General features: G+C 42.5%; 1 protein-coding gene across 7 annotated transcripts in view; it reads right to left on the bottom strand.

Annotated features, from left to right (window-relative positions):
• Positions 1 to 19,724, bottom strand: part of EPB41L3 (erythrocyte membrane protein band 4.1 like 3) — a 149,725-nt gene that overhangs the window by 24,170 nt on the left and 105,831 nt on the right. For 6 of the 7 annotated variants that reach the window (XM_047827733.1, XM_047827732.1, XM_047827735.1 and 3 more), the window contains 7 exons: positions 19,089 to 19,164; positions 16,782 to 17,000; positions 16,359 to 16,446; positions 11,131 to 11,283; positions 7,201 to 7,298; positions 6,158 to 6,333; positions 2,382 to 2,602 (listed from right to left, as the gene is read on the bottom strand). In XM_047827733.1, coding sequence (XP_047683689.1) covers positions 2,382 to 2,602; positions 6,158 to 6,333; positions 7,201 to 7,298; positions 11,131 to 11,283; positions 16,359 to 16,446; positions 16,782 to 17,000; positions 19,089 to 19,164 — 1,031 coding nt within the window. The remainder of the gene's footprint in view (positions 1 to 2,381; positions 2,603 to 6,157; positions 6,334 to 7,200; positions 7,299 to 11,130; positions 11,284 to 16,358; positions 16,447 to 16,781; positions 17,001 to 19,088; positions 19,165 to 19,724) is intronic. The other variant, XM_047827731.1, reaches the window with a different exon arrangement.

Below are 19,724 nucleotides of genomic sequence, written 5' to 3'. Positions count from 1 at the left end.
ACCACAGCCGGCTTCCTCTGCAGGTGGTGGAGGGCTGCTGAGCCGGGTGGGGGTGGGTGTGCGTGGAGGGAAGCCAGCAAGCTCCACACAGGACCTGGCACAGCTCAGAAGCTGCTGGGCCCCAGGAGTTCAATTCAAGGTCACACAGAGCCTGAAGCTAGACTTCCACTGCTCTCTGTGACACTCTGTGTGAGTGTGCACGTGTGTGTGCATGTACACGTGTGTTTTGCCTAGAGACTTGAGAGCATGGAAATTAGTCGCCCTGGCTTGTAACTCCCAATCCTGACTTGGTAAATAAAAAGAGGGTAAGAACGTGCACAAATAAAATCGTATCACGGATCTATTAGAAGCGTCTCCTTTTAGGAAATAGTCAAGTAGGTCTTTTCTCAAAACTCACATCTGACGTGAAGCGCTGTGTTTGAAATAAACATGACCCTGCACATATCTCATTCAAGCGAGAACAATGTATAAAAGATACAAGCTGACTTCTGCCTGCAGACCATTGTTCCCCTGGTGGCGGACAGCTGCCCAGGCACCTGGGGTGATCATAAGCCTGGGAAACATCCCTCCTCTCAAAGCAATCGAGGGGACCAGTCTTTTAAGAACTATTTTCAGTAATACACTTTCATTTTGGTTAAAAAAAATGAGTTCCCTCTTTGTTACTTTTTGAGGAGGGAGAAGAATAAAACGAAGGTTTAATTTTCCATGCCACTTATTTAAGTGGTTTTTCAAGGACAGCTTTGCACTGTGGAAAATGAAGACTGCCATCTGCCTACCTAAGCACAAGGTTGGGGCCACTGCCTTTCTGAAGGCATTTGGGTCAAAGTGCTGGCTTCTCAGAGATTCAGACTAGGAGAGTCACAATTTTTTGTCTTTTTGTTTCCCCTTAGCATAAATGGCAGGAGGGAGGATAGTTCAGTGCTATATTTTATATAAACAAATTGGTGGTCTTTTCCAATTCGATAAAGAGACACGGCCTGGGTCTATTTTGGGAGCAAATTAAAAGTCATTTCCTTTAACGTGGCACTTAATCACGGTTATACATCCACGAGAATTGTCGGCTGCTGTGGGTGATCTCGGGAAATCATGGAAATCGTTTGCTTTTCAGGCATACTACCTTTTTCTCACGTCCTATTTACAAGCTGCCTTGACTTAATTGGAGGGTAAGAGTGTAGAAACAAAACTCAGAACAAAGCATGCCTGTTTTAACAGCAAGAGTGATCCAATATCCTTGCCGTCATCTCCTATCCTGTTTTTATCTTTGTGTTTGGTAAATAAATGATCTTACCTTGAAAAAAATGGATAGGGTTTCACGTGGACTATTCTGACAGAACTACAATATGTTGTGGATCTACCCATCCCTGTGTAACTCTTGTCCAAAGAAGCATTTTTCTTTAGAGACCCAGGTGAGTCCCAGCGACAGAAATCTGTATTTGAAGACCCCCCAGTTCAAAAGAACACTTTTGAGTCACATCTGGGCAAGTTTTAGCACACCTGTGAGTTGCACAACATTTTTATTCTATTTCTTTTCACTCTGTACATTCCAGGAGCCACTCTGTTTTACCATCATCATTACCCACAAACCTCCCCATATAGTTTCTTTTTCTTCTACTTTTAGAGAGCTGCTCTGCTACCTACGGGATCCTGAACCAGAAGCAGATTGTCTACAGGTTTCCTGACTTCTATTTTTCTGAAAAGTTGCTTTATAATGCCAGAGGACCAAAAATAAACATACCGTAAGAAATACTGGGTGAAATGAAGTTTAGAAATCTGGTGAATAGAACACCTTGGAGAAATTGCTGCCAAATTCACCTTCCATCTTCCCTTGCAAAGTTCTGCCTTAATAGCTCTTTTCAAAACATGTCTGCTCGCTGCTCTGATGATTAGATTATGGTCACAAGGTAAGAGGGGAAATAGTGTGTAAATACAGAGGCTACGGTCACTCAGTAACTTGCGCTCAGAAGAATGGCAATGTGATTACTGTATATCTAGAAGAATATACAGTACTTGGGTAGGAGAATGGGGCCAGAAACAAAGAAAATAATTTTAGTGACAGTTCTGAAACGTGAGCCCAAACAGAAAAGTGTCATATGGCCCTAAATGTATTTTTAAGATACACGGACAGGACGGCTGTTGAAAGTCTTACATAGCATATCAGTTCAAATAAAAATTTTCAAAACGTTAAGAAGGAAATCTTCCAGAAGACAAATGTCGACAGAGGAAACCATAATTTAGAAACTGACCCTATGAACGTGACTACTGCTGGAATTGGAACTACCCTAAGTCTGACTGATTAACACATTCCTGGTTTCTAGCCTCAGAATTATTAAGTAGCTCGTGAAAGTCTAAGCAAGCTCTCGGAGGGAGCTTGGGAGATGTACCTTTCCCTCGTGCCGTACTGCGGCCACCGGCGTGGCTTCCTCTGCCTTCTTCCGTCTCTCCTCTTCCTCGTCCCGTTCCTCCTCGGCCTTTTTCTCCGGAGTCACAGTGGTGATCAAGTTGGTCTGAGAGATGCCCTTTGTTGTGGCGTACTGGCCAGTACCAACCTCTGCAGCAGACACAGAATCCTTCATGTATATTTCATGGTTTTCATTCACTGACGCTAAAAGCAAATACAACCGAAGAAAAAAAGTCTGAAATAGTTAAGTCAGGAGGCTGAAGAGCACCACCGATTGCCCCGTTATGGCGAAAAGTACCCCTCCCCACGTCTGTCTGAAAACTCCAGGCAGCGCTGCGGGCACCCGCACCTAAGCGCTCTCCGAGACACAGCTTTGTGTGTCTTCTATACCAGTGTTTTAAAATGACTTAAACGCTCATGTCGCGAAGCCACCAGAGTGAGTCACAGGCTCTGCGGTGAGGACAAGCGCGAGCGTGGCGGCAGCGGAGGGGCGGGAGGCTGGGCTGCTGCGAGCCTGTTACCCCACAGAGTAACTGGCTGGCTCCAGCACCAGCCAGTGGTGAGTCCCACAGCTAAGAGCGGTATCTGCAGCGGACAACTGCTCTCATACACTTGACTCTGAACACATCTTGGGAAGTGCCATTCAACACGGAGCACCGAATTGGGTGCTTTAATTAGTCGTTAGCAATGGTTACAAGAGTCCATCACTCCTACTGTATCAAAAGTCCCATGGCTGATAATGGAAATTAACTATCTTCGTGGGATTATAAAATTTGGAGAGATTATAGAATCTGGACGGCAACTCTGTTCAGCTGGAGTGCAGAAACGATTTAATTTCTACCGCACGTTAAAAAGATTACCGTGATATGCATACACTCCCTTCATCTCGGATATTTTGGGAAGACAAGACAAATGTTGCTAATGAAATCCATGCAGATGTAAGACATGCAAACATAAAAGGTAGAAGACACAGCCTTTCAGCCCTGCTGAAATGTCTTAGTGAAAGATGCTTAATTCAGTGACATTTTTAAAGTCTGGTACTCATTAGTTTAGGTTGTAGGTGTATATAACTTATTTAAACTTACAAATGATGCTTTTCAATACACAGTAGCTGATCGTGGGAAAAATGTAACCAACTTCATAGTTTAGGAAGTTTAAAATGTAAACGTAAGAAAATATTCTGAAATCCTTTCATAAAAGCTAAACCATTTCGTTAAGGTATCTTCACTAAGATATTTTATATTTCCTCTTACTGATGAGAGAAAGCTCATATGAGACACAATTTCCCAATGGGTCAGTTAGGCTGTTGTACATAGGATGCAAACTTGCAAAAAGCCACTTGTGTTCCAACATGCAGCCATGGCACCCTGCTCAACAGCACAGGAAACATACGGGAATTGGTAGGACCCCAAAGAGTGAGAGACAACACATACTAACATCACTTTCGGGCAGGGAGGAAGAGACAGTATGCTATTAGTACATTTGTTTCACAATTGTCTTTTGCTTGTCAACAATCATTATCACACGAAAGGCCATGAGGAAAACCACGTACACAACAAATGTGTTCCCTTGGGTACACATCACTGAACAAAGTGGATGAGAGCCTGGGAAAAAAGGTGTGATTCTACGAAAGTTCCTTCGACACTGACTTATGGAATACACAAAGAATTTACAGAGATTCTCTAAAGGAGAAAGGATAAATGGAACAAAGTAGTAAGAAAAGCTTCAGTGTTAACGTGAATATTTCAGCATCTGAGTTCAACCCGAAATGGCCCCAATAAACGCTTTATTCCCAAGGTTTAGCTCCACGTTAGAGATTCGAAAAACAGGCAACTATTAGAAAATACAGAATGGTTAATTAACGTCATAGGCCAGCTCACAAAAGCCTTTAAGAATAATCATGAATGTAATTATTATCACACCTGAAAGAACGCTTTTGCACGTCTCATTCACTCTTTCTTTGCAAACAGCCTTACCCCCATTTTAGAGATGGTGACAAAAACTGAGACCTGGCAAGTTTAAATCACTCGCCAGGTGCTACTCGGATGGACTTCAGTCTGGGTTTACCTACCAGGTGAGTGCTTTTCTTCTTCACCAGTAACATACATAATATAGCACAACTGACACAATTTTGACTTCCTCTACCAACTGTTTATAAAGTATTCCATTAGCAAAATACAATCCTCTAAATCGGAGGATTCAGGGAGTATGCCACCCCATCAGCCACATTGGGCTACAGGGAAAGGGAAGAGAGAGCTGGGACTGTGGTGAGCGGTGGCAAAAATGTAAGGAGGAAGGGGAGCCCAGGCACTTGTAACTTCGTTATTTTTACTTGTTTTTACTCTATTTTTACTATTTTAATTTTATGTTTTTGCTTATTATTAAATTTTTTTTTCAACGTTTTTATTTATTTTTGGGACAGAGAGAGACAGAGCATGAACGGGGGAGGGGCAGAGAGAGAGGGAGACACAGAATCGGAAACAGGCTCCAGGCTCTGAGCCATCAGCCCAGAGCCTGACGCGGGGCTCGAACTCACGGACCGCGAGATCGTGACCTGGCTGAAGTCGGACGCTTAACCGACTGCGCCACCCAGGCGCCCCTGTTTTTGCTTATTATTAAAGTTGTACACACATGCGAGAAACTTACTCTTTTTATATACACAGATACGTTTTCTATAAAACCACTAATCTCCAGGTGGAATTAAAGGAGAGACTTGGCCATGCGTCACTTTCTTTAATTTTTTTTAATGTTTACTTATTTTTGAGAGAGAGAGAGAGAGAGAAAGTGGGGGAGGAGCAAAGAGAGAGGGAGACAGAATCTGAAGCAGGCTCCAGGCTCTGAGCTGTCAGCACAGAGCCCCATGCGGGGCTTAAACTCGTGAACCACGAGATCATGACCTGAGTCGAAGTCAGAGGCTTACCCAACAGAGCCACCCAGGCACCCTAGCCATGAATCACTTTCTAAGTATTATTCTAAGTAATAAGCTGCCATGTGTTGTTGAAGGAAGCACATTTGTGCGAAACTATGGACAGCAACACAAAACTGTCACACAAGACAAAAACCTGCTAAAAACTCGCTACTATGTCATTCCTTAGAAATGTTATTTACATGATCCTCTCCCTGTTTAACTTCCGCCTTTGACTTCACGGTGGAGAACATTTACACGGCAATGCTCCCCCAGTCCATCTGGTGCAGTAATTAATATTAACAGGAGGATTTAACTTGCAGCCTCTGGCTCCACCATTTAAATGTCATCCTTTCTATCAGCTATCATGCACTGACTGGAAACAGTCACAATTTATCCCTGAAAATTTGGCAGAAACAGAGATAAATTTAACTTATGGTCTTCCTTCTGAAACTGACTGAAACAAACCCGGTAATCATTTAAGATCTGCCAACAAGAGAACCAAGTTACTTACGGAGCACGTGACAACTGTATTTAGAATGAGATAATCTTTCTCCAAATTTGGGGTGCTGGCTGATGAAAGCTACGCTCTTCATTCCCTAAGCATCATTCTTTTATGGAGTAATTTTATATACATCTACCAATAACAGACCTTAGACTCACCGAGGCAACTTTTTTTTTTTTGTCCCCGAGGGTGGGGGTTACAACTTGTCACTGGGCCACGGACCGAGTGCTTTTTATTTCACTCTCTTCTCAAGAGGACCTACGTTCACTGAAAGCTTGGGATGGTTTCATACTATTTCTGGGTGGCCATTCGTGATTATTATTACTAAAGGTTAGGAAGTGATGCCTACCTCCATCCAAGCTGCGAGACATGGTGTAGCGTTTGCTGGATGAGCGTTCGAAGTAAGGGGCAGGACGATCTATCAACGCGCTGGCTCTTCTCGTTTGGGCTTGCGTCCTGCCACTGTAACGAAACTTGGAGCCCAAGGTAAGGAATTTCTTTGGAGGTGCTTCTGGTAACAACAGTCTAAAGATATTAAAGAAAAAAATGCCAGAGAGACTGTTGAGTCAAACATTAAGAATGCTATCTCAACTTTTTCAAAGGTGAAGTGCTTTGTGCGTTTAACATATAACATGTTAAATGAATGTGGTTTAAAAATTTTTTAAGTATTTATTTTTGAGAGACAGAGAGAGACAGACAGACAGACAGACAAAGCACGAACGGGGAGGGGCAGACAGAGAGGGAGACACAGAAGCCGAAGCAGACTCCAGGCTCTGAGCTGTCAGCACAGAGCCCGATGTGGGGCTCGAACCCACTAGCCGTGAGATCATGACCTGAGCCGGAGTCGGGTGCTTAACTGACGGAGCCACCCAGGCGCCCCAAATGTGATTTTATAGGAAAAAAAATCAATTCCCACAGTACATGTCAACCAGGGAGTTGTAGAGAGGCTATAAATGCAATGGGAGTTGGCCTGGACTCCATGAACTTTAACATCTCATGCAACTGAAGAGTTTATGGTTCCATAAACCCAAAGAACAATTAAATAGGTGATCTTGGTGAAGAAGACGGTGATAAAATTTGCTATTTTGTAGAAACAAATCTGATAGTCTGAGTAAACAAAGGAGCCCAGTGTATTAAGAAATGACTGAAATGTTAAGGAAGGGATTGAATCCTTGAAGTGGGCATCTTATAAAAATAATGAAAGGACACTAAAGGTAATAAGAAAGGGGAAGCAGGGCAGATAAAGATTTCTTGCCAAGAAACCTGGTGACAGTGAACTTGAAGGAATAGAAAGGATATTCTTCCACATTCTTTCCCGCAAACTTTTTCAGTAGAAGTGATTCCAATTGTTCTAATTCTTCCTGAGGAAGAAATGAAATCATCTTGACCTACCTGAAAAATGTGTGATGTTCAACACATACTTTCCATAAACGTTTGGCAGCTCGATGGTTTGGCAGCTTGAACCCGATGGTGCTTTCAAATTGTTCAAACTAAAGTAAAAAAAACAAACACGTATTGAGGAGTAAAGTCAGGTTTGCAATTACAAATAAAAGAAAATCATTTACAAATCATGCCCCCCACAAGTTTTTCCCTTTACTCACAAAATCAAGCGCTATTTGCAGAATTCATGCTATACATATTATTCATTAAAAAAACAATCTTGTATTTATTCTCCTTAAAATGCTGCAGACATAGATAACCGCATTATGCGCGTGTTTTATGTCCGAGTATGGATTTTATGAAAACGGAATGCAAAAAAAGACAGCATCTGGATTTCTTCCAGAGGCCAATTTGTCCTGATCTCATTTTTAAGCCTTATTTTCATGGTGTCTCTATGACACCATGACTTCAACTGGAATATACATACAGGAATAAACACAATGTTTAGAGTCTACAGCATTTTCAGGAAGACATTTTCTCCCAGGATCTGGTCGGAATATATGCATATGTCCTAGGTATTTGATGACTTGGTATCAGATATTGCTGATTTTGTTTATGCGTTCTAATCTATGGATTATTTGATATTATATATACGAACATAGATCGGGAGAACACGATTTCCTATCTTTCAGCATGTATAGTTCAGATGACAATCTATCAGCCATTTGATTTCTCAAGGCAAAATATCCGACTTCCTAATGTATTTTAATATTATTATTGCAGATGTTCGATATTTTTTTATTTTCTGCCGACAGTATGCATCAGGCCACCAGAGGGCAATCATTTTAAACAGTAAAAGCTTTCCAAAAGAGCATTAAACAACTGGACTGTTGACACAGTCAACAGAAAAAAAGTAATTTACATAGCAAAGAACCAAGAAGAGGGGCCTTATGTGTGGCATAGGAGATATAACTATGCTTGACTTCCATTTCTTATTTGAGAGGGACGAGCTGGGGTTGGGGGTGGGGAGGCTGGGAAATACATCACAAGCTATTCCAACTACAACTGCCTTTCCCAATTTTTCACTCACTCTGGACGTTCACACGGAGGGGTAAGTTGTAAAAACCGCTATTGGCCAACAGCTGCAGCCAATCAGCAAACCAGAGCATTCTGGATCGTGACTAAACCATCCTTCAGTTATTCATCCCGCATCTAATATGCACCATACTCGTGCTCGCGGCTGCCAAGAAGCCGGGAAGGTTTTCTTTCCTGCTGTCCTCACGCTGTTTGAATGCTTCTCTCTCTCTCTGTGCTTTGTACCAATTTCTCAACCTCTTCAGAGCCTTTGTGCCACCACTCATTTTCTCCCTCACTCATTCTTCTCAGCCTTATTTACATGATTGTAAAAAAGTGGCGGGGGCGGGGAGGAGGGCAACTTTCTTGGAGCCTGCTTCTGCCTGAAACACAACCCCATCTCGCTCCTTGACAAAGGTCAAGAAGGAGAAGCCTTGGCTACTGCACCCCTTACCTCACTGCCACCTGCAGGGTCCTCCCACCATCTTCTCAAACTCTTCAGTGTCACACCGGGCTTTGTCAAGTCGACGCACTTTTCTTAGTTCTTAGCCCACACGTCTTGTCAATAGCATCTGGCCCCGCTGGTTCATCATGTGCCCAGAATCTCGTCTCCTTGTCACTTGGGACTGTTTCCTGCCCCTTTTCTTTCTCTGGTTGCTTTTCCTCATCCCCCTACGGTCCTCTTCTGCCTACTCTTCCCTCTCAAAAAGTGATGTCACCCAGGGTTTCTGTTTGAGGGTCTCTTCTTCTCCTCTAACTTCCCTTGTTCTCTGGGCAACTTATTTCTTGCCTGAGGCCTCGAATAGAATGGATGCAGTGGACGACTCCTTCAAACCTGTATTTCTTACTATGCAAGAATCACCCCCTGAAAATGTCTCAGAGGAATTTAATTTTTTTTTTTCTGAAATTCTCTGTTTTCCCCTCTTGTCTAATAATATCATGTCCATCAACTTCACGCATGCCAAGGGAAGGCCTCTGATCATCATGGACCCCTTCCCCTCTTTAGCACCCTCCTCCACCCTGTGTCCAAGACCTACTGGTTCTGTTTCTGAAACCTCCCTCACAGTTGCTCCTTCTGTTCTATTCCCACAGCCTCTGCCCTAGTTTAGGTCTTACCACATCTCATTGCTAACCTGCAGTTTCATTCCAAATTATTCGTCTAGCATATCACGTCCTCTTGAAAACCTCCCATGGCTCACTACTGTCTCCTGATGCATTTCTCCAGCGTTCCCATCTGGGCCCTCACCCCAGCCTGTTTGTTCCATGTATGTAGAATTTTATCCTATGTGCGATACGTATCATGACGACAGAATTCTAAGTGCACGAGACTGATTCTTTGCCAAACAGAAAGTCCCTTAAGGATAGGGACCAATATCGTGCTCGATGATAAACAGGTGCTCGCTTAGTAAATGTTGGATGAACCAAATATATTATCGGTTATAAGTTTAATATGCAATTTTAGGGAATTATAAAAAACTAATTTCAGGTATTTACATGAAAAGCTTCCGGATTATTTCAGTCTTCACAGACAAGTTTGACTTTATATTTAAACAGGATTCCTTGCTTTATAGTATGATTTAAAAAAATGTTTAGGGGCGCCTGGGTGGCTCAGTCGGTTAAGCGTCCAACTTCAGCTCAGGTCACGATCTCACGGTCCGTGAGTTCGAGCCCCGCGTCGGGCTCTGGGCTGATGATGGCCCAGAGCCTGGAGCCTGCTTCCGATTCTGTGTCTCCCTCTCTCTCTGACCCTCCCCCATTCATGCTCTGCCTCTGTCTCAAAAATAAATACAAATTTAAAAAAAAAAATTTTTTTTAATGTTTAAAGTGAGGTACAACGGACATATAACATTATATTAGTTTTGGGTGTATAACATGATTCAATGTTTATGTGTATTATCACCACACATAGTTACAGATCTTTTTTCTTGTGATGAGAACTTTTAAGATCTGTTTTCTTAGCAACTTTCACATATACTGTACAGCATTATAACTGTAGTCACCATGCATCACATTACATCACATATAACCTGATTTTTAAATTACATTTTCCACCAATGGAGAGGCTGACTTGGAAGACAGGAGATCATTCTGTATTGTACCAGAAAAAGTTCAGAGACACGGATGAGCTGCCAATTTAGAACTCTGCCTGCCTCCATTAGATTATGCATGCTCATTAGAAACTGGATGTTTATTCATCATCTATTAAACAGATCATAGGTGGTAAATATCTCCTGTTATGTGTAAACCACTTTGGAGGATATAAGTAGTTCAGGATGGTTGTACCCGAGGAGCAACGATAAGTTAACGATTTTGATTTTTTCATCAGTCTACCTGATGGAAAGAAAAAGGCAGAAATGTACAAGGCTATGAGACGCTTATGTAATTTACCCTTGGTGTCTCTTGCTATAATCTTTCTTGTGCTTTGATCACATTATCGCTAAGCTATACATGTTAGGGTGCCAACAGATTTGGAGTACAAAGACAGGTCATGGACATGTAAAACAGAAACAAACAGGAAGAAATCTATTTTTTTATTCACAAAAGGTTTAGCATCTAAGAGTTTCTTTTATACTACAGTTGGAAATGTACAGAACATTGTTCACAAATCCCGATTTTACATTAAAAGCTTCAAAAATAAAACTTTTTCAAACTATGCACTGGGACAAAATTAGAATCAAACCACTGAAAAGAAGAAAATGTTTTATTTATTGTTGTTTATCGGACAAGTCTACGATAAATTCTCCTCGGCACTGAGACAGAAATCACCATGTCCTATGAGGTTCAGAACTTGGGCGCAGGCAATTTAAATCTTTGTTTGCCATCAGGTACCTTTTTGTTCAAGGTACATGCAAATGCGGGGCTGCTTACCTCTCCTGGCCGGATCTTAATGTAAAAGTTGTTCCGTTTGTATGAAATTTTTAGAACCTTAGGCCAGGCAAATCTGTTTATTCTCAGTCGGTCACGATATATCAACAGACCACTCGCACAAACTCCTAGCATAATTTCTACTCCTTCAGAATCCTGGAAAAGAGCACCAAGAAACAACGGATCAGTATTTCACTTTTTTCCACTGACAGCTGAGTAGGGGATTTAAGCTTCCATGAAAGAAGCTATAATTGACTACCTATAGCTCTAATTTAAATACGAAGAACACTGCAGCCATTTTTTTTTTAAACACTGCCACTAAGTAATAGGCTCCTAATGAAGATATTAATCATTATGGAGATATGTCAGAGTAAAACTGGCTCACGCTCAGGTATCTTACAACGTAAATACCGCACACAGAGAAGGTCGACCAGATGATGTGTTAATAGCAGGAAGAAATCATCGCTGCCCTTCTAAAACGGTTACAGCCGTTTAATGTGTATTAACTCCTTTCATTTTCACGGTGATATTTTGAAGAGAGTTGCTATGACTGTTCCTAGTTTACAGAGGAGGACACTTTTCAGGCATGGAGAGGTGAAGGGTCCTTCCCAGTTGAATATGAGCAGCCTGGCTGCAGAGATAGAACGTTCAGCTGATATGTATACTAACAGAGAGGCTCTGCCCCTTCTCAAGAGTGTTTTGGAGGGGCGCCTGGGTGGCGCAGTCGGTTAAGCGTCCGACTTCAGCCAGGTCACGATCTCGCGGTCCGTGAGTTCGAGCCCCACGTCGGGCTCTGGGCTGATGGCTCAGAGCCTGGAGCCTGTTTCCGATTCTGTGTCTCCCTCTCTCTCTGCCCCTCCCCCGTTCATGCTCTGTCTCTCTCTGTCCCAAAAAATAAATAAAAAACGTTGAAAAAAAAAAAATTAAAAAAAAAAAAAAAGAGTGTTTTGGAGTTTGTTCCATTAAAAGAGAGCCTTAGAAAAAAATCTTTTTTACATACCATTAGTGTCAGAGTGAAATTTAAATATAAAATCATTTTTTAAATTACGAGCGTACTTCCCCAGCGCGCCTGGAACACACACACTGCCCAGTTGCAGTCACATTTGAAAACCGGTTCACGTACATGAATATCAGCACATTTTCTATAGGTATATAGTTTTCTTTTTTTAAGTGGGAGCATGCTATATTTATAGCTTGTTGTTCTGCTACTTGGCACATTTACTTCACCTTTAGGTCACTTCCTAGGGCTGTGGGATGAGAAGTCTCAGAGATCAGAGGTCATCAGGGAGGTCATATAAAGCTCAGGAGACCGAGTGTGTCCAGCCTATGCCCCCCACATGTTGTATTTGGGTGAAACGGGGTAAAATCAACACATGTGGTGGCCCTGAGTGGGGGAGACACAAAGGACAGAAGGCAGGACTGTGTGTGAGGCTCCGTCCCCATCTCCTTGTCACACTGGATGTTGGAAGCAGGGGGCACATAGGAGGTGAAGCTGAGGTCTTCTGCCACATATTAATCAGCAGGACTGTCCCTGGAACCGAGTCACTCTGCAGCGGTGAAGAGGGGAGGGGGATATGGAAGAATCCAAACAGGAGAGTCTGACTCATCCCCACTGTGGGCATTTACTTCCTCAATCTTGCCAGTGCAAGGCAGAAAATGAACATTTCCAGAATCAAAAATAAATATTTCGGTCCATCTCTAGGAAATTTAAGTCTACAAATACCATCTAACTGGATTAAAATGAAATATTTTACCCTGGAAACAGATCGCTCCATTAAGGTACAAAATTACTCTACACAAGTGGAAATACTTGATGGCAGGATATTACCACATAATTAAATTCTGAGGAGAGCTCAAAGACCAGAAACTGTCCACCATTTATCAGGGGCTTTCATCTGAACGAGCAATTGGAAGAGCTAGAGCCTGATACTGACAAATAGCTGGCACTATTGATCCTTCAGAACCAGCCAACGTGCTCACAGGGCCGCTCAGAGGTGACTCCTCGCGCCCGAAGCAGAAATGCAGGCACGAGGGGAGGACTGTTTGATTAAAGGTCCTTGATTCGCTTTCTGGGTGATAAATACAGAGCTTAGTTGGGGAACTAGACCTTTGACCTACGGAAGAAAGGACACTTAAAAGCTCTTTCGTTGTTATTATTATTTTTAAATCACCCATTAGTGTCTTTGAGTAATGAGGAGCCAGAATCCTTCTTGGGGAAGATGAGGAAGCCTCCTCTGACCCCTCCTCTCCACCACACAGGCCTCCCGCGTCCCTGTATCATTCTGTTGTCGTCGCCAGCACACCCCAAGCAAGTGGCGCTCCAATCAGCTCCCTCCCACACCTTGCTCTCCTCAAGACTGGAAGCTGCTTGAGGGCAGGAGCTCTGTTTTACACCTTTGCCCAATCAGCGGTCATACAGCACCTCCCCAGCAGGCATTAAGCCATCACACGTTTGTTGAAAGAGAGGGCAAGGGAAGAAAGAAAGCGTCAGGAATAGGTGGGGTTTTAAACTGAACCAACGTTTCCATGTCGTTACTCCGAAGTAACATCAGAGTAACACGTTTGATCATCAAGTGTGTTCTGCCACAGCCCGTAGTCCTGACGTCAGCTTGGTAATTTTTTTGTACTGAAAGCTGTCACAGCGGTCTTTACTGGGGACGTGGGTGCTTCCCTACCAATAAACACATTAGATGCTCCCTTTAGCAGGGAGCACTGAAGGGAGATCTGGATGGTCTCAGTCTATCCTAATTAAAACAAATGAGTGTACTCTTCCCTTAATTTAAAATCACTGCTCAAACTCTGCATCCTTCACTTATCACTCGGTCCATGGGCTACCCAATAAGGAGTTTTATCTGTATTTCAGAATCTTATATGGAATAAATGACTCTGACAGCACCTACTCAGACTGACATTAAATGACAAACAAGCAGAGGCAGTCTTCCTAAGAAAAAAAGACAAAGCATTTAGAATAGGTTTTCCAAAACAAGGGACCCGCATCTAATAATATGTTATGTATTCTTTATACAGAGCCATGGAGTCCAAAATCACAATTCAGAAATTCTAAATAGGCCCTAAAGCCCAGGGCTTTATACCATCCACAGAAGAGAAGCATCTCACTTATAACCGGAAATCAGTTCTAATTTAATTCAGTAAATTTCCTCCTTGAAATGATGGAGTGTGGCTGTGCCAGAAAATGGGAGTCCGCAGCTGAACATTCGTTATACTTAATATTCAGATGAAATCCTGTAATAGGCTGCATTGGTGCTTCCTTAACTCTTTCTTTTTAATTGGTGTGATTTCAAATCATATTAGTGAATGAAAAAGCAGTGATCTATTTTAATTTAGTAGCTACAGCAATGTTAAGTGATTTTTATTTGTACTGATAGGAACACTGATAAATCTAGAGCTGTACTGCCCCAAATGTATGCCCTAATCTTTTACTTATTTATTTTTCCTGGGCAGTAAGTGAATCATCGTGAGTAATGTAACTCAAAAAACAAGCTTTCAATGTGCTCGAATTTTCAGGCTACCTTCATTTCCTTCTTGTTTCCTTATCTGTTAGCCACCTAGGGAAAAGCTCGAAGAGAAAAGCAATCTTAGCGTATGTCCCTATCTTTTTTTAAATCCTCATCCTGCCTTCTATAGCATAAAATACACGACATTTTCTTATCTGAGTGAGAAAGAAGTGAAAAAACAGAATAACAAACTGGCAAGTAAATAGAGCTATAGCTGCTGTCGTAATTACACCCCAAGGTCAAAGAGCTCGGCATTCCATGTACCGACACATCCCTCAGATAGGTATGCCCCAGCCGAGTCTATGAGATTTTGCTAGTGTTCAGGCCTTCAGGCCTTGGAAGTGCCTGTCCTGTATGATCTACAGCATGGTCTGCAGACATAAGCAATCAAACCTGTGTTTATCGGATGGCCACCATTTCCTTGTCCAAACTCAGTGGGGATCAGTCTGCTCACTGAGAGCCAACCAGGGAGGGGCCCTACTTCCAGCATCAACAGAGCCTGCAGATCATAGACGGGTCCCCTGGGTTGTTGCGAGCCAGCTGAAACTCTCTTCATTTCTTGGCCCCAACCTTGACGGTGTAAGATACTTGAATGCCTGGAAACCCGTTAACTGCGTGTTCCTTGGGTCCTAAAACTGGTGACTATGCAGTCTGTTAGTACTAAAGGCACGTTCCCCTACGGAGTGATAGTCTCCTGACAGCCCAAGTCAGAAGAAACTGCCTCTGAACTTCAAACACTCATCTTTTTAAGGCTACTAAAAGTTCCAGAATCCATCCCCATGATCCTAACAAACTTCCTATGTTTTGGATGAAAGTTTTCGTAAGGCTTCCTGTGCTTCTCAAGTACTTTTGTTCATAGCTGCTCAAATAATAGACTAATAGCCCCTACAGTCATTCTCTCACTGCTGAAAAATACAGAGATTCTGGGAAAAGTAAACAGCTTTACGCATCTTCGTCACCTCAACCCTCCTACAGCCTGGTCCCAACTTCTTCAAAAGACTCCGTAGCCAAGATAGAATTTTAACATTTCGCCGACCACCAATCAACTAGACAAGCCTTAGCTTGGGGGGTTAATTTTAGTTGAACTTCAAAATTATAACCTTATTTCAAAGCACTGATTGTCTGTCAGAGAACCCAAGTTCTAGAGAGTTATTTCAATTTAACAGGTATTTGCTATGTGCCGGGTGATCACCCAGGACAGAGGCATAAAGAGCACTTGGCACATAAGAGATGTGACGATTGGGTCTTGGACAGTTGGCCAAAGTTGGACAGGTAGACAGGAAGGAGGACAGCCCAAAGAAAGATAGGCATATTCAGGGAAAAGGCAGAGACAGGATCTGGCAGAAGCAAAGGGCACGTGTTGGCACAAAGTGGGAGATAAAACTGTGACAGGGAAGGGGGCTGAGTTAGGAGCTTGTGATGTGAAGATACATTTATAACTGAACCAACAGGCAATCGGAGGCTTTGCCTACTGTGACCTTTCAGGAGCTGAGGCCAGGAGCAATGGGAGTTTGAGCCATGCAGAGCAAACCCTTCAGTCCAAGTATCAGAGAGCTGAATGTGCTTTATCATTGAGTAGGCCTTAAAAGCAAGCACGGATTGGAATCCCCCAGTTTTTGTTTATAATGCCTGTAGTAAAAATCACCGGCCTGTATTAATAATAACCTTGAATTTAATACAACTGAATAGGAAGGTTGGGGTTTGAAAAATGTGTACCTTGGCATGATGTAAATCGACCCCATACATAGACAGCTTTTTGGCATTTTCCAAGAAATGCATCTCTGCTTCTGCTGGCGTCATTCCTCTGATAAGAAAAAAAAAAATGTGTTACGATGCTGCTTTGCTCTCTGTAATATTTCCCACTTAGCCCCTGGCTATATACTAAGCAAGTCCCCGGAGAGGCACTAGCAGGTTTGTGGTCGGCAGGGGGTGGGGGAGAATAACAAGACAAAAGGCTCTCAAAGAGCATCGGAGCCACAATGTAACTACCCAGAATTGTACCAAGTACAGAACCTCACTCTGCTGCAGTCCCAACCTGCATGCCACTGAAATCAGTCCTGGGAAAAGCAGGTAGTACCAGTGAGGCTCACCCACCGAGGCACAAGCTAAGTCGCATGTCTTCAGGGTTTCTGCACTGACCTGTGGCTCTTGTGCAGCTCGATCACTTTGTCTTCCAGTTCTTTCGTGTGGTTTGGGGCGAAGCGGAACTCACTAATGTAATCATTCCCGCATTCATCTGGGTCATAGTCTCCAAGTTCTGACTGGACAGTGTAGGAGCCCAACAGGGCCAGGGTGACAAAGGAGCAGGGCAGCCTTCCGGACACGATGTCATCTCGCAACTGTAGGCAGAGGTAGTACCTTCCAGGAACCAAAAGACAAGGCAAAAAGCCAGCGTTAGGACATGTGAAAAGCAGGCCACTTGATACATATTGTACTGTAAACGATTTCTTCCTGTTGAAAAATCTCACTAGAATTTTCCTTCATCTGTATTTTGATTGGGATGTCAGGGGAAAATGCTTGGCTACAAAATACAATATTTAAGGGCATCTAGAGGCAAGCCAATGTTCATAATAAAACAAGCTTTTATAACTAAAGCACAGAGTAAAAGAAACCTCATGACCTGTTCCTTTAACATCTTTTACAAGAACTAACATTTAAAATCAAATAAATGAGCCCTCAACACACTCACTGCAATCTCTGGTTGGGGGAATTATCATACAAAAATGGTGCTGTTAAATGCAGTTATTAGGTCTCTACTAGCCTTAAGGAAGTTTCATTTTAAAGTCTCGGTTAAAGGTCCTGCCCTATGAGCGAGACAGATTTCAGCTAACTCAACAGCTACACCATCATAAACTCTGCTCTCAACCTCCTGCATTCTTCATGCAGTGGTCTCTTTATGAGAACAATGTCTCCTGTTTCAAGTTCTCTCTCTCTCTCTTTTTTTTTTTTTTTTTTATTTAGCGGACTTTCTAGAATCCAATTGATAGGAAGATTAACTCTGAAGACTTACTACTTTAAAATCTGAGAACCTCCTCATTAAAAGTAAACAGCTTTCTATTCACGGAATACAAAACATGTTCCACCTAATTTGGCCGAGAAATCATGCAAGTATCTCCATTAATAGCAGACTTATCTCCCCTTTACTCTGCTTTTCAAGATCTATAGATCTAATGCTAACTGCAGAAGACCCCAAGGTAAGTGTTAACATTGATGACGTTTAAAAATACTCTTCAAGGCCCAGCATAGAGGTATAATAAAATATACAAATACCTTTCATATAAGAGATAAACTGTTAATCGGTTGACGCTGAAGACTATGATTAAAGCCTTAAGGTCCCCTTTAAATGTGAAGGAAACTCCATGTAATACAGACTCACTCTGTAAACATTGCACAAATAGATGGGAACCGTGCGTGCACTGCATTTCAAATCCAGGTGTATTTGGCTCTATAACCAATCAATTAGCCACAATTAAGTGGTTCCTCAATATTATTAAAAAGTTATCTTTAAATAAACAAATCCTACATTTTCTTCGATTTCATGCACATGTAAAAGAAATCCTCTGTAACTATTTTTTGCCCTTCTCCTAACATGCCTGCTGGAATTATTTTTACTCATAGCAAGGCACCAGAGCTTTTTTGAGTCCTTTCCCTTTTCTGAAAAGCCCTCCAAGGAGGATGTGAGGCTTACACAGAAAACCCAGCACACATGGCACAACGTCACCCTGACTGGCTACAAACTGACTGCCAACCAGGGTGCGAGAGCCAGGGGTTCCAAGGCAGGATGCGGAAAAGCCCAGAACACACAGCAAACCAGGCCAGCCTCATAAAGGAAACTCCTCTCACACCCAGAGCTCAGTCATCGCACAAGAATAGTTTTACATTCGATTCCTTTCTCTGGGTCTTCTTTCCCCAAAATGAATTAATCATTTTGTCTAGACAGGTCATGGAAAATAAACTGTTAAATGTACACGTTTATGTGTATCATACGTGTGCATGTATGTATCATTTTTTAAATCGCTGCTTAGATGCTTATGCCTTTTATATAACCAATCTGATACACGGCAGCTATTTAAAAAATGATACACACGTGAACACTTTTTGACTCGGAGTTTGAGAGCAGGACTGCTAGAAATTGCTGTATCATTTAATGCTGAATCCCATCCACTGTGATCGTGGCAGGTGGATGACAGTTTCTCAGGGCTGTGTGTTTTCCCGCCACGGTCAGGCAGCGGGAACTATCAGCTTAGCACCAAAGATTCACTGTGAACAGACAGGATTTGGCAAATCTTCTCATCAGATGTTTGTTCTCACTCTGTTGTCTTTGGTTTGCCATTTCTGTGGGGATGACTGTGAGGTTACCAGACGTAAGCATGCTTTTCTCCGGAGAATAAAGAGAAGCAGCTTTCCCGACATGCCTGCCTTTTTTCAGAGCCAACTTTCAAATACCTGGTGATGTCTTCAGAGAGCTGGGCGGGGTCTGGTGGGTAAAATTTCACATTAAATGAAAAGTGCCAAGCACCACCTGCAGAGAGGAGACATTAGAATGGAACCTTAGAAAAGCCCTTTGTATTTCTTATTCTGACAGTTAGAACTGCCTCAACTCCAAGTACTAACACCCAGGCAACCTTTGCTCCCAAGTGGAAAACCGGAAAGTCTCCATCAAATGAAGTCCAGATAGGTCTGAAACTTCATCTAGTTTTTAGTCTTTTGCCCAAATCCTGTACTGGTGTTTCTAACTAGCTTGGAAATTGACTAGGTTTCCTCCCTTTCTCAGGGACAAGGGTAAGCCTTTGGAAGAGGGAGAAAACAGGAATGGTACGGATAATCCTCAATTAGACAAGTCCGGAATTAGACTGGTTCTATTGCTATGACATTCTGGATAGCTCACAGACCAAGAGTACAGGCACAATCCCCTTTCCTTTGTCCTTCCTGCTTTGCCATTGCAGGTCAAATCCCATTACAATACACGTCAAGGAACCGTTCAAGATATTTTTTAACGGAAGGTTTATTGTAGTCAGTATTTATGTGAGCTGCTCTCTAGGCTGCTGAAGATTCTTTTCTCACTTGGGGAAATGTCTGGTT

Source organism: Prionailurus viverrinus, chromosome D3, assembly GCF_022837055.1.
Source record: "Prionailurus viverrinus isolate Anna chromosome D3, UM_Priviv_1.0, whole genome shotgun sequence".
Taxonomy (NCBI): domain Eukaryota; kingdom Metazoa; phylum Chordata; class Mammalia; order Carnivora; family Felidae; genus Prionailurus; species Prionailurus viverrinus.
Note: the sequence above shows the minus strand (reverse complement) of the source record. Positions and strands in the feature narration are given on the sequence as shown.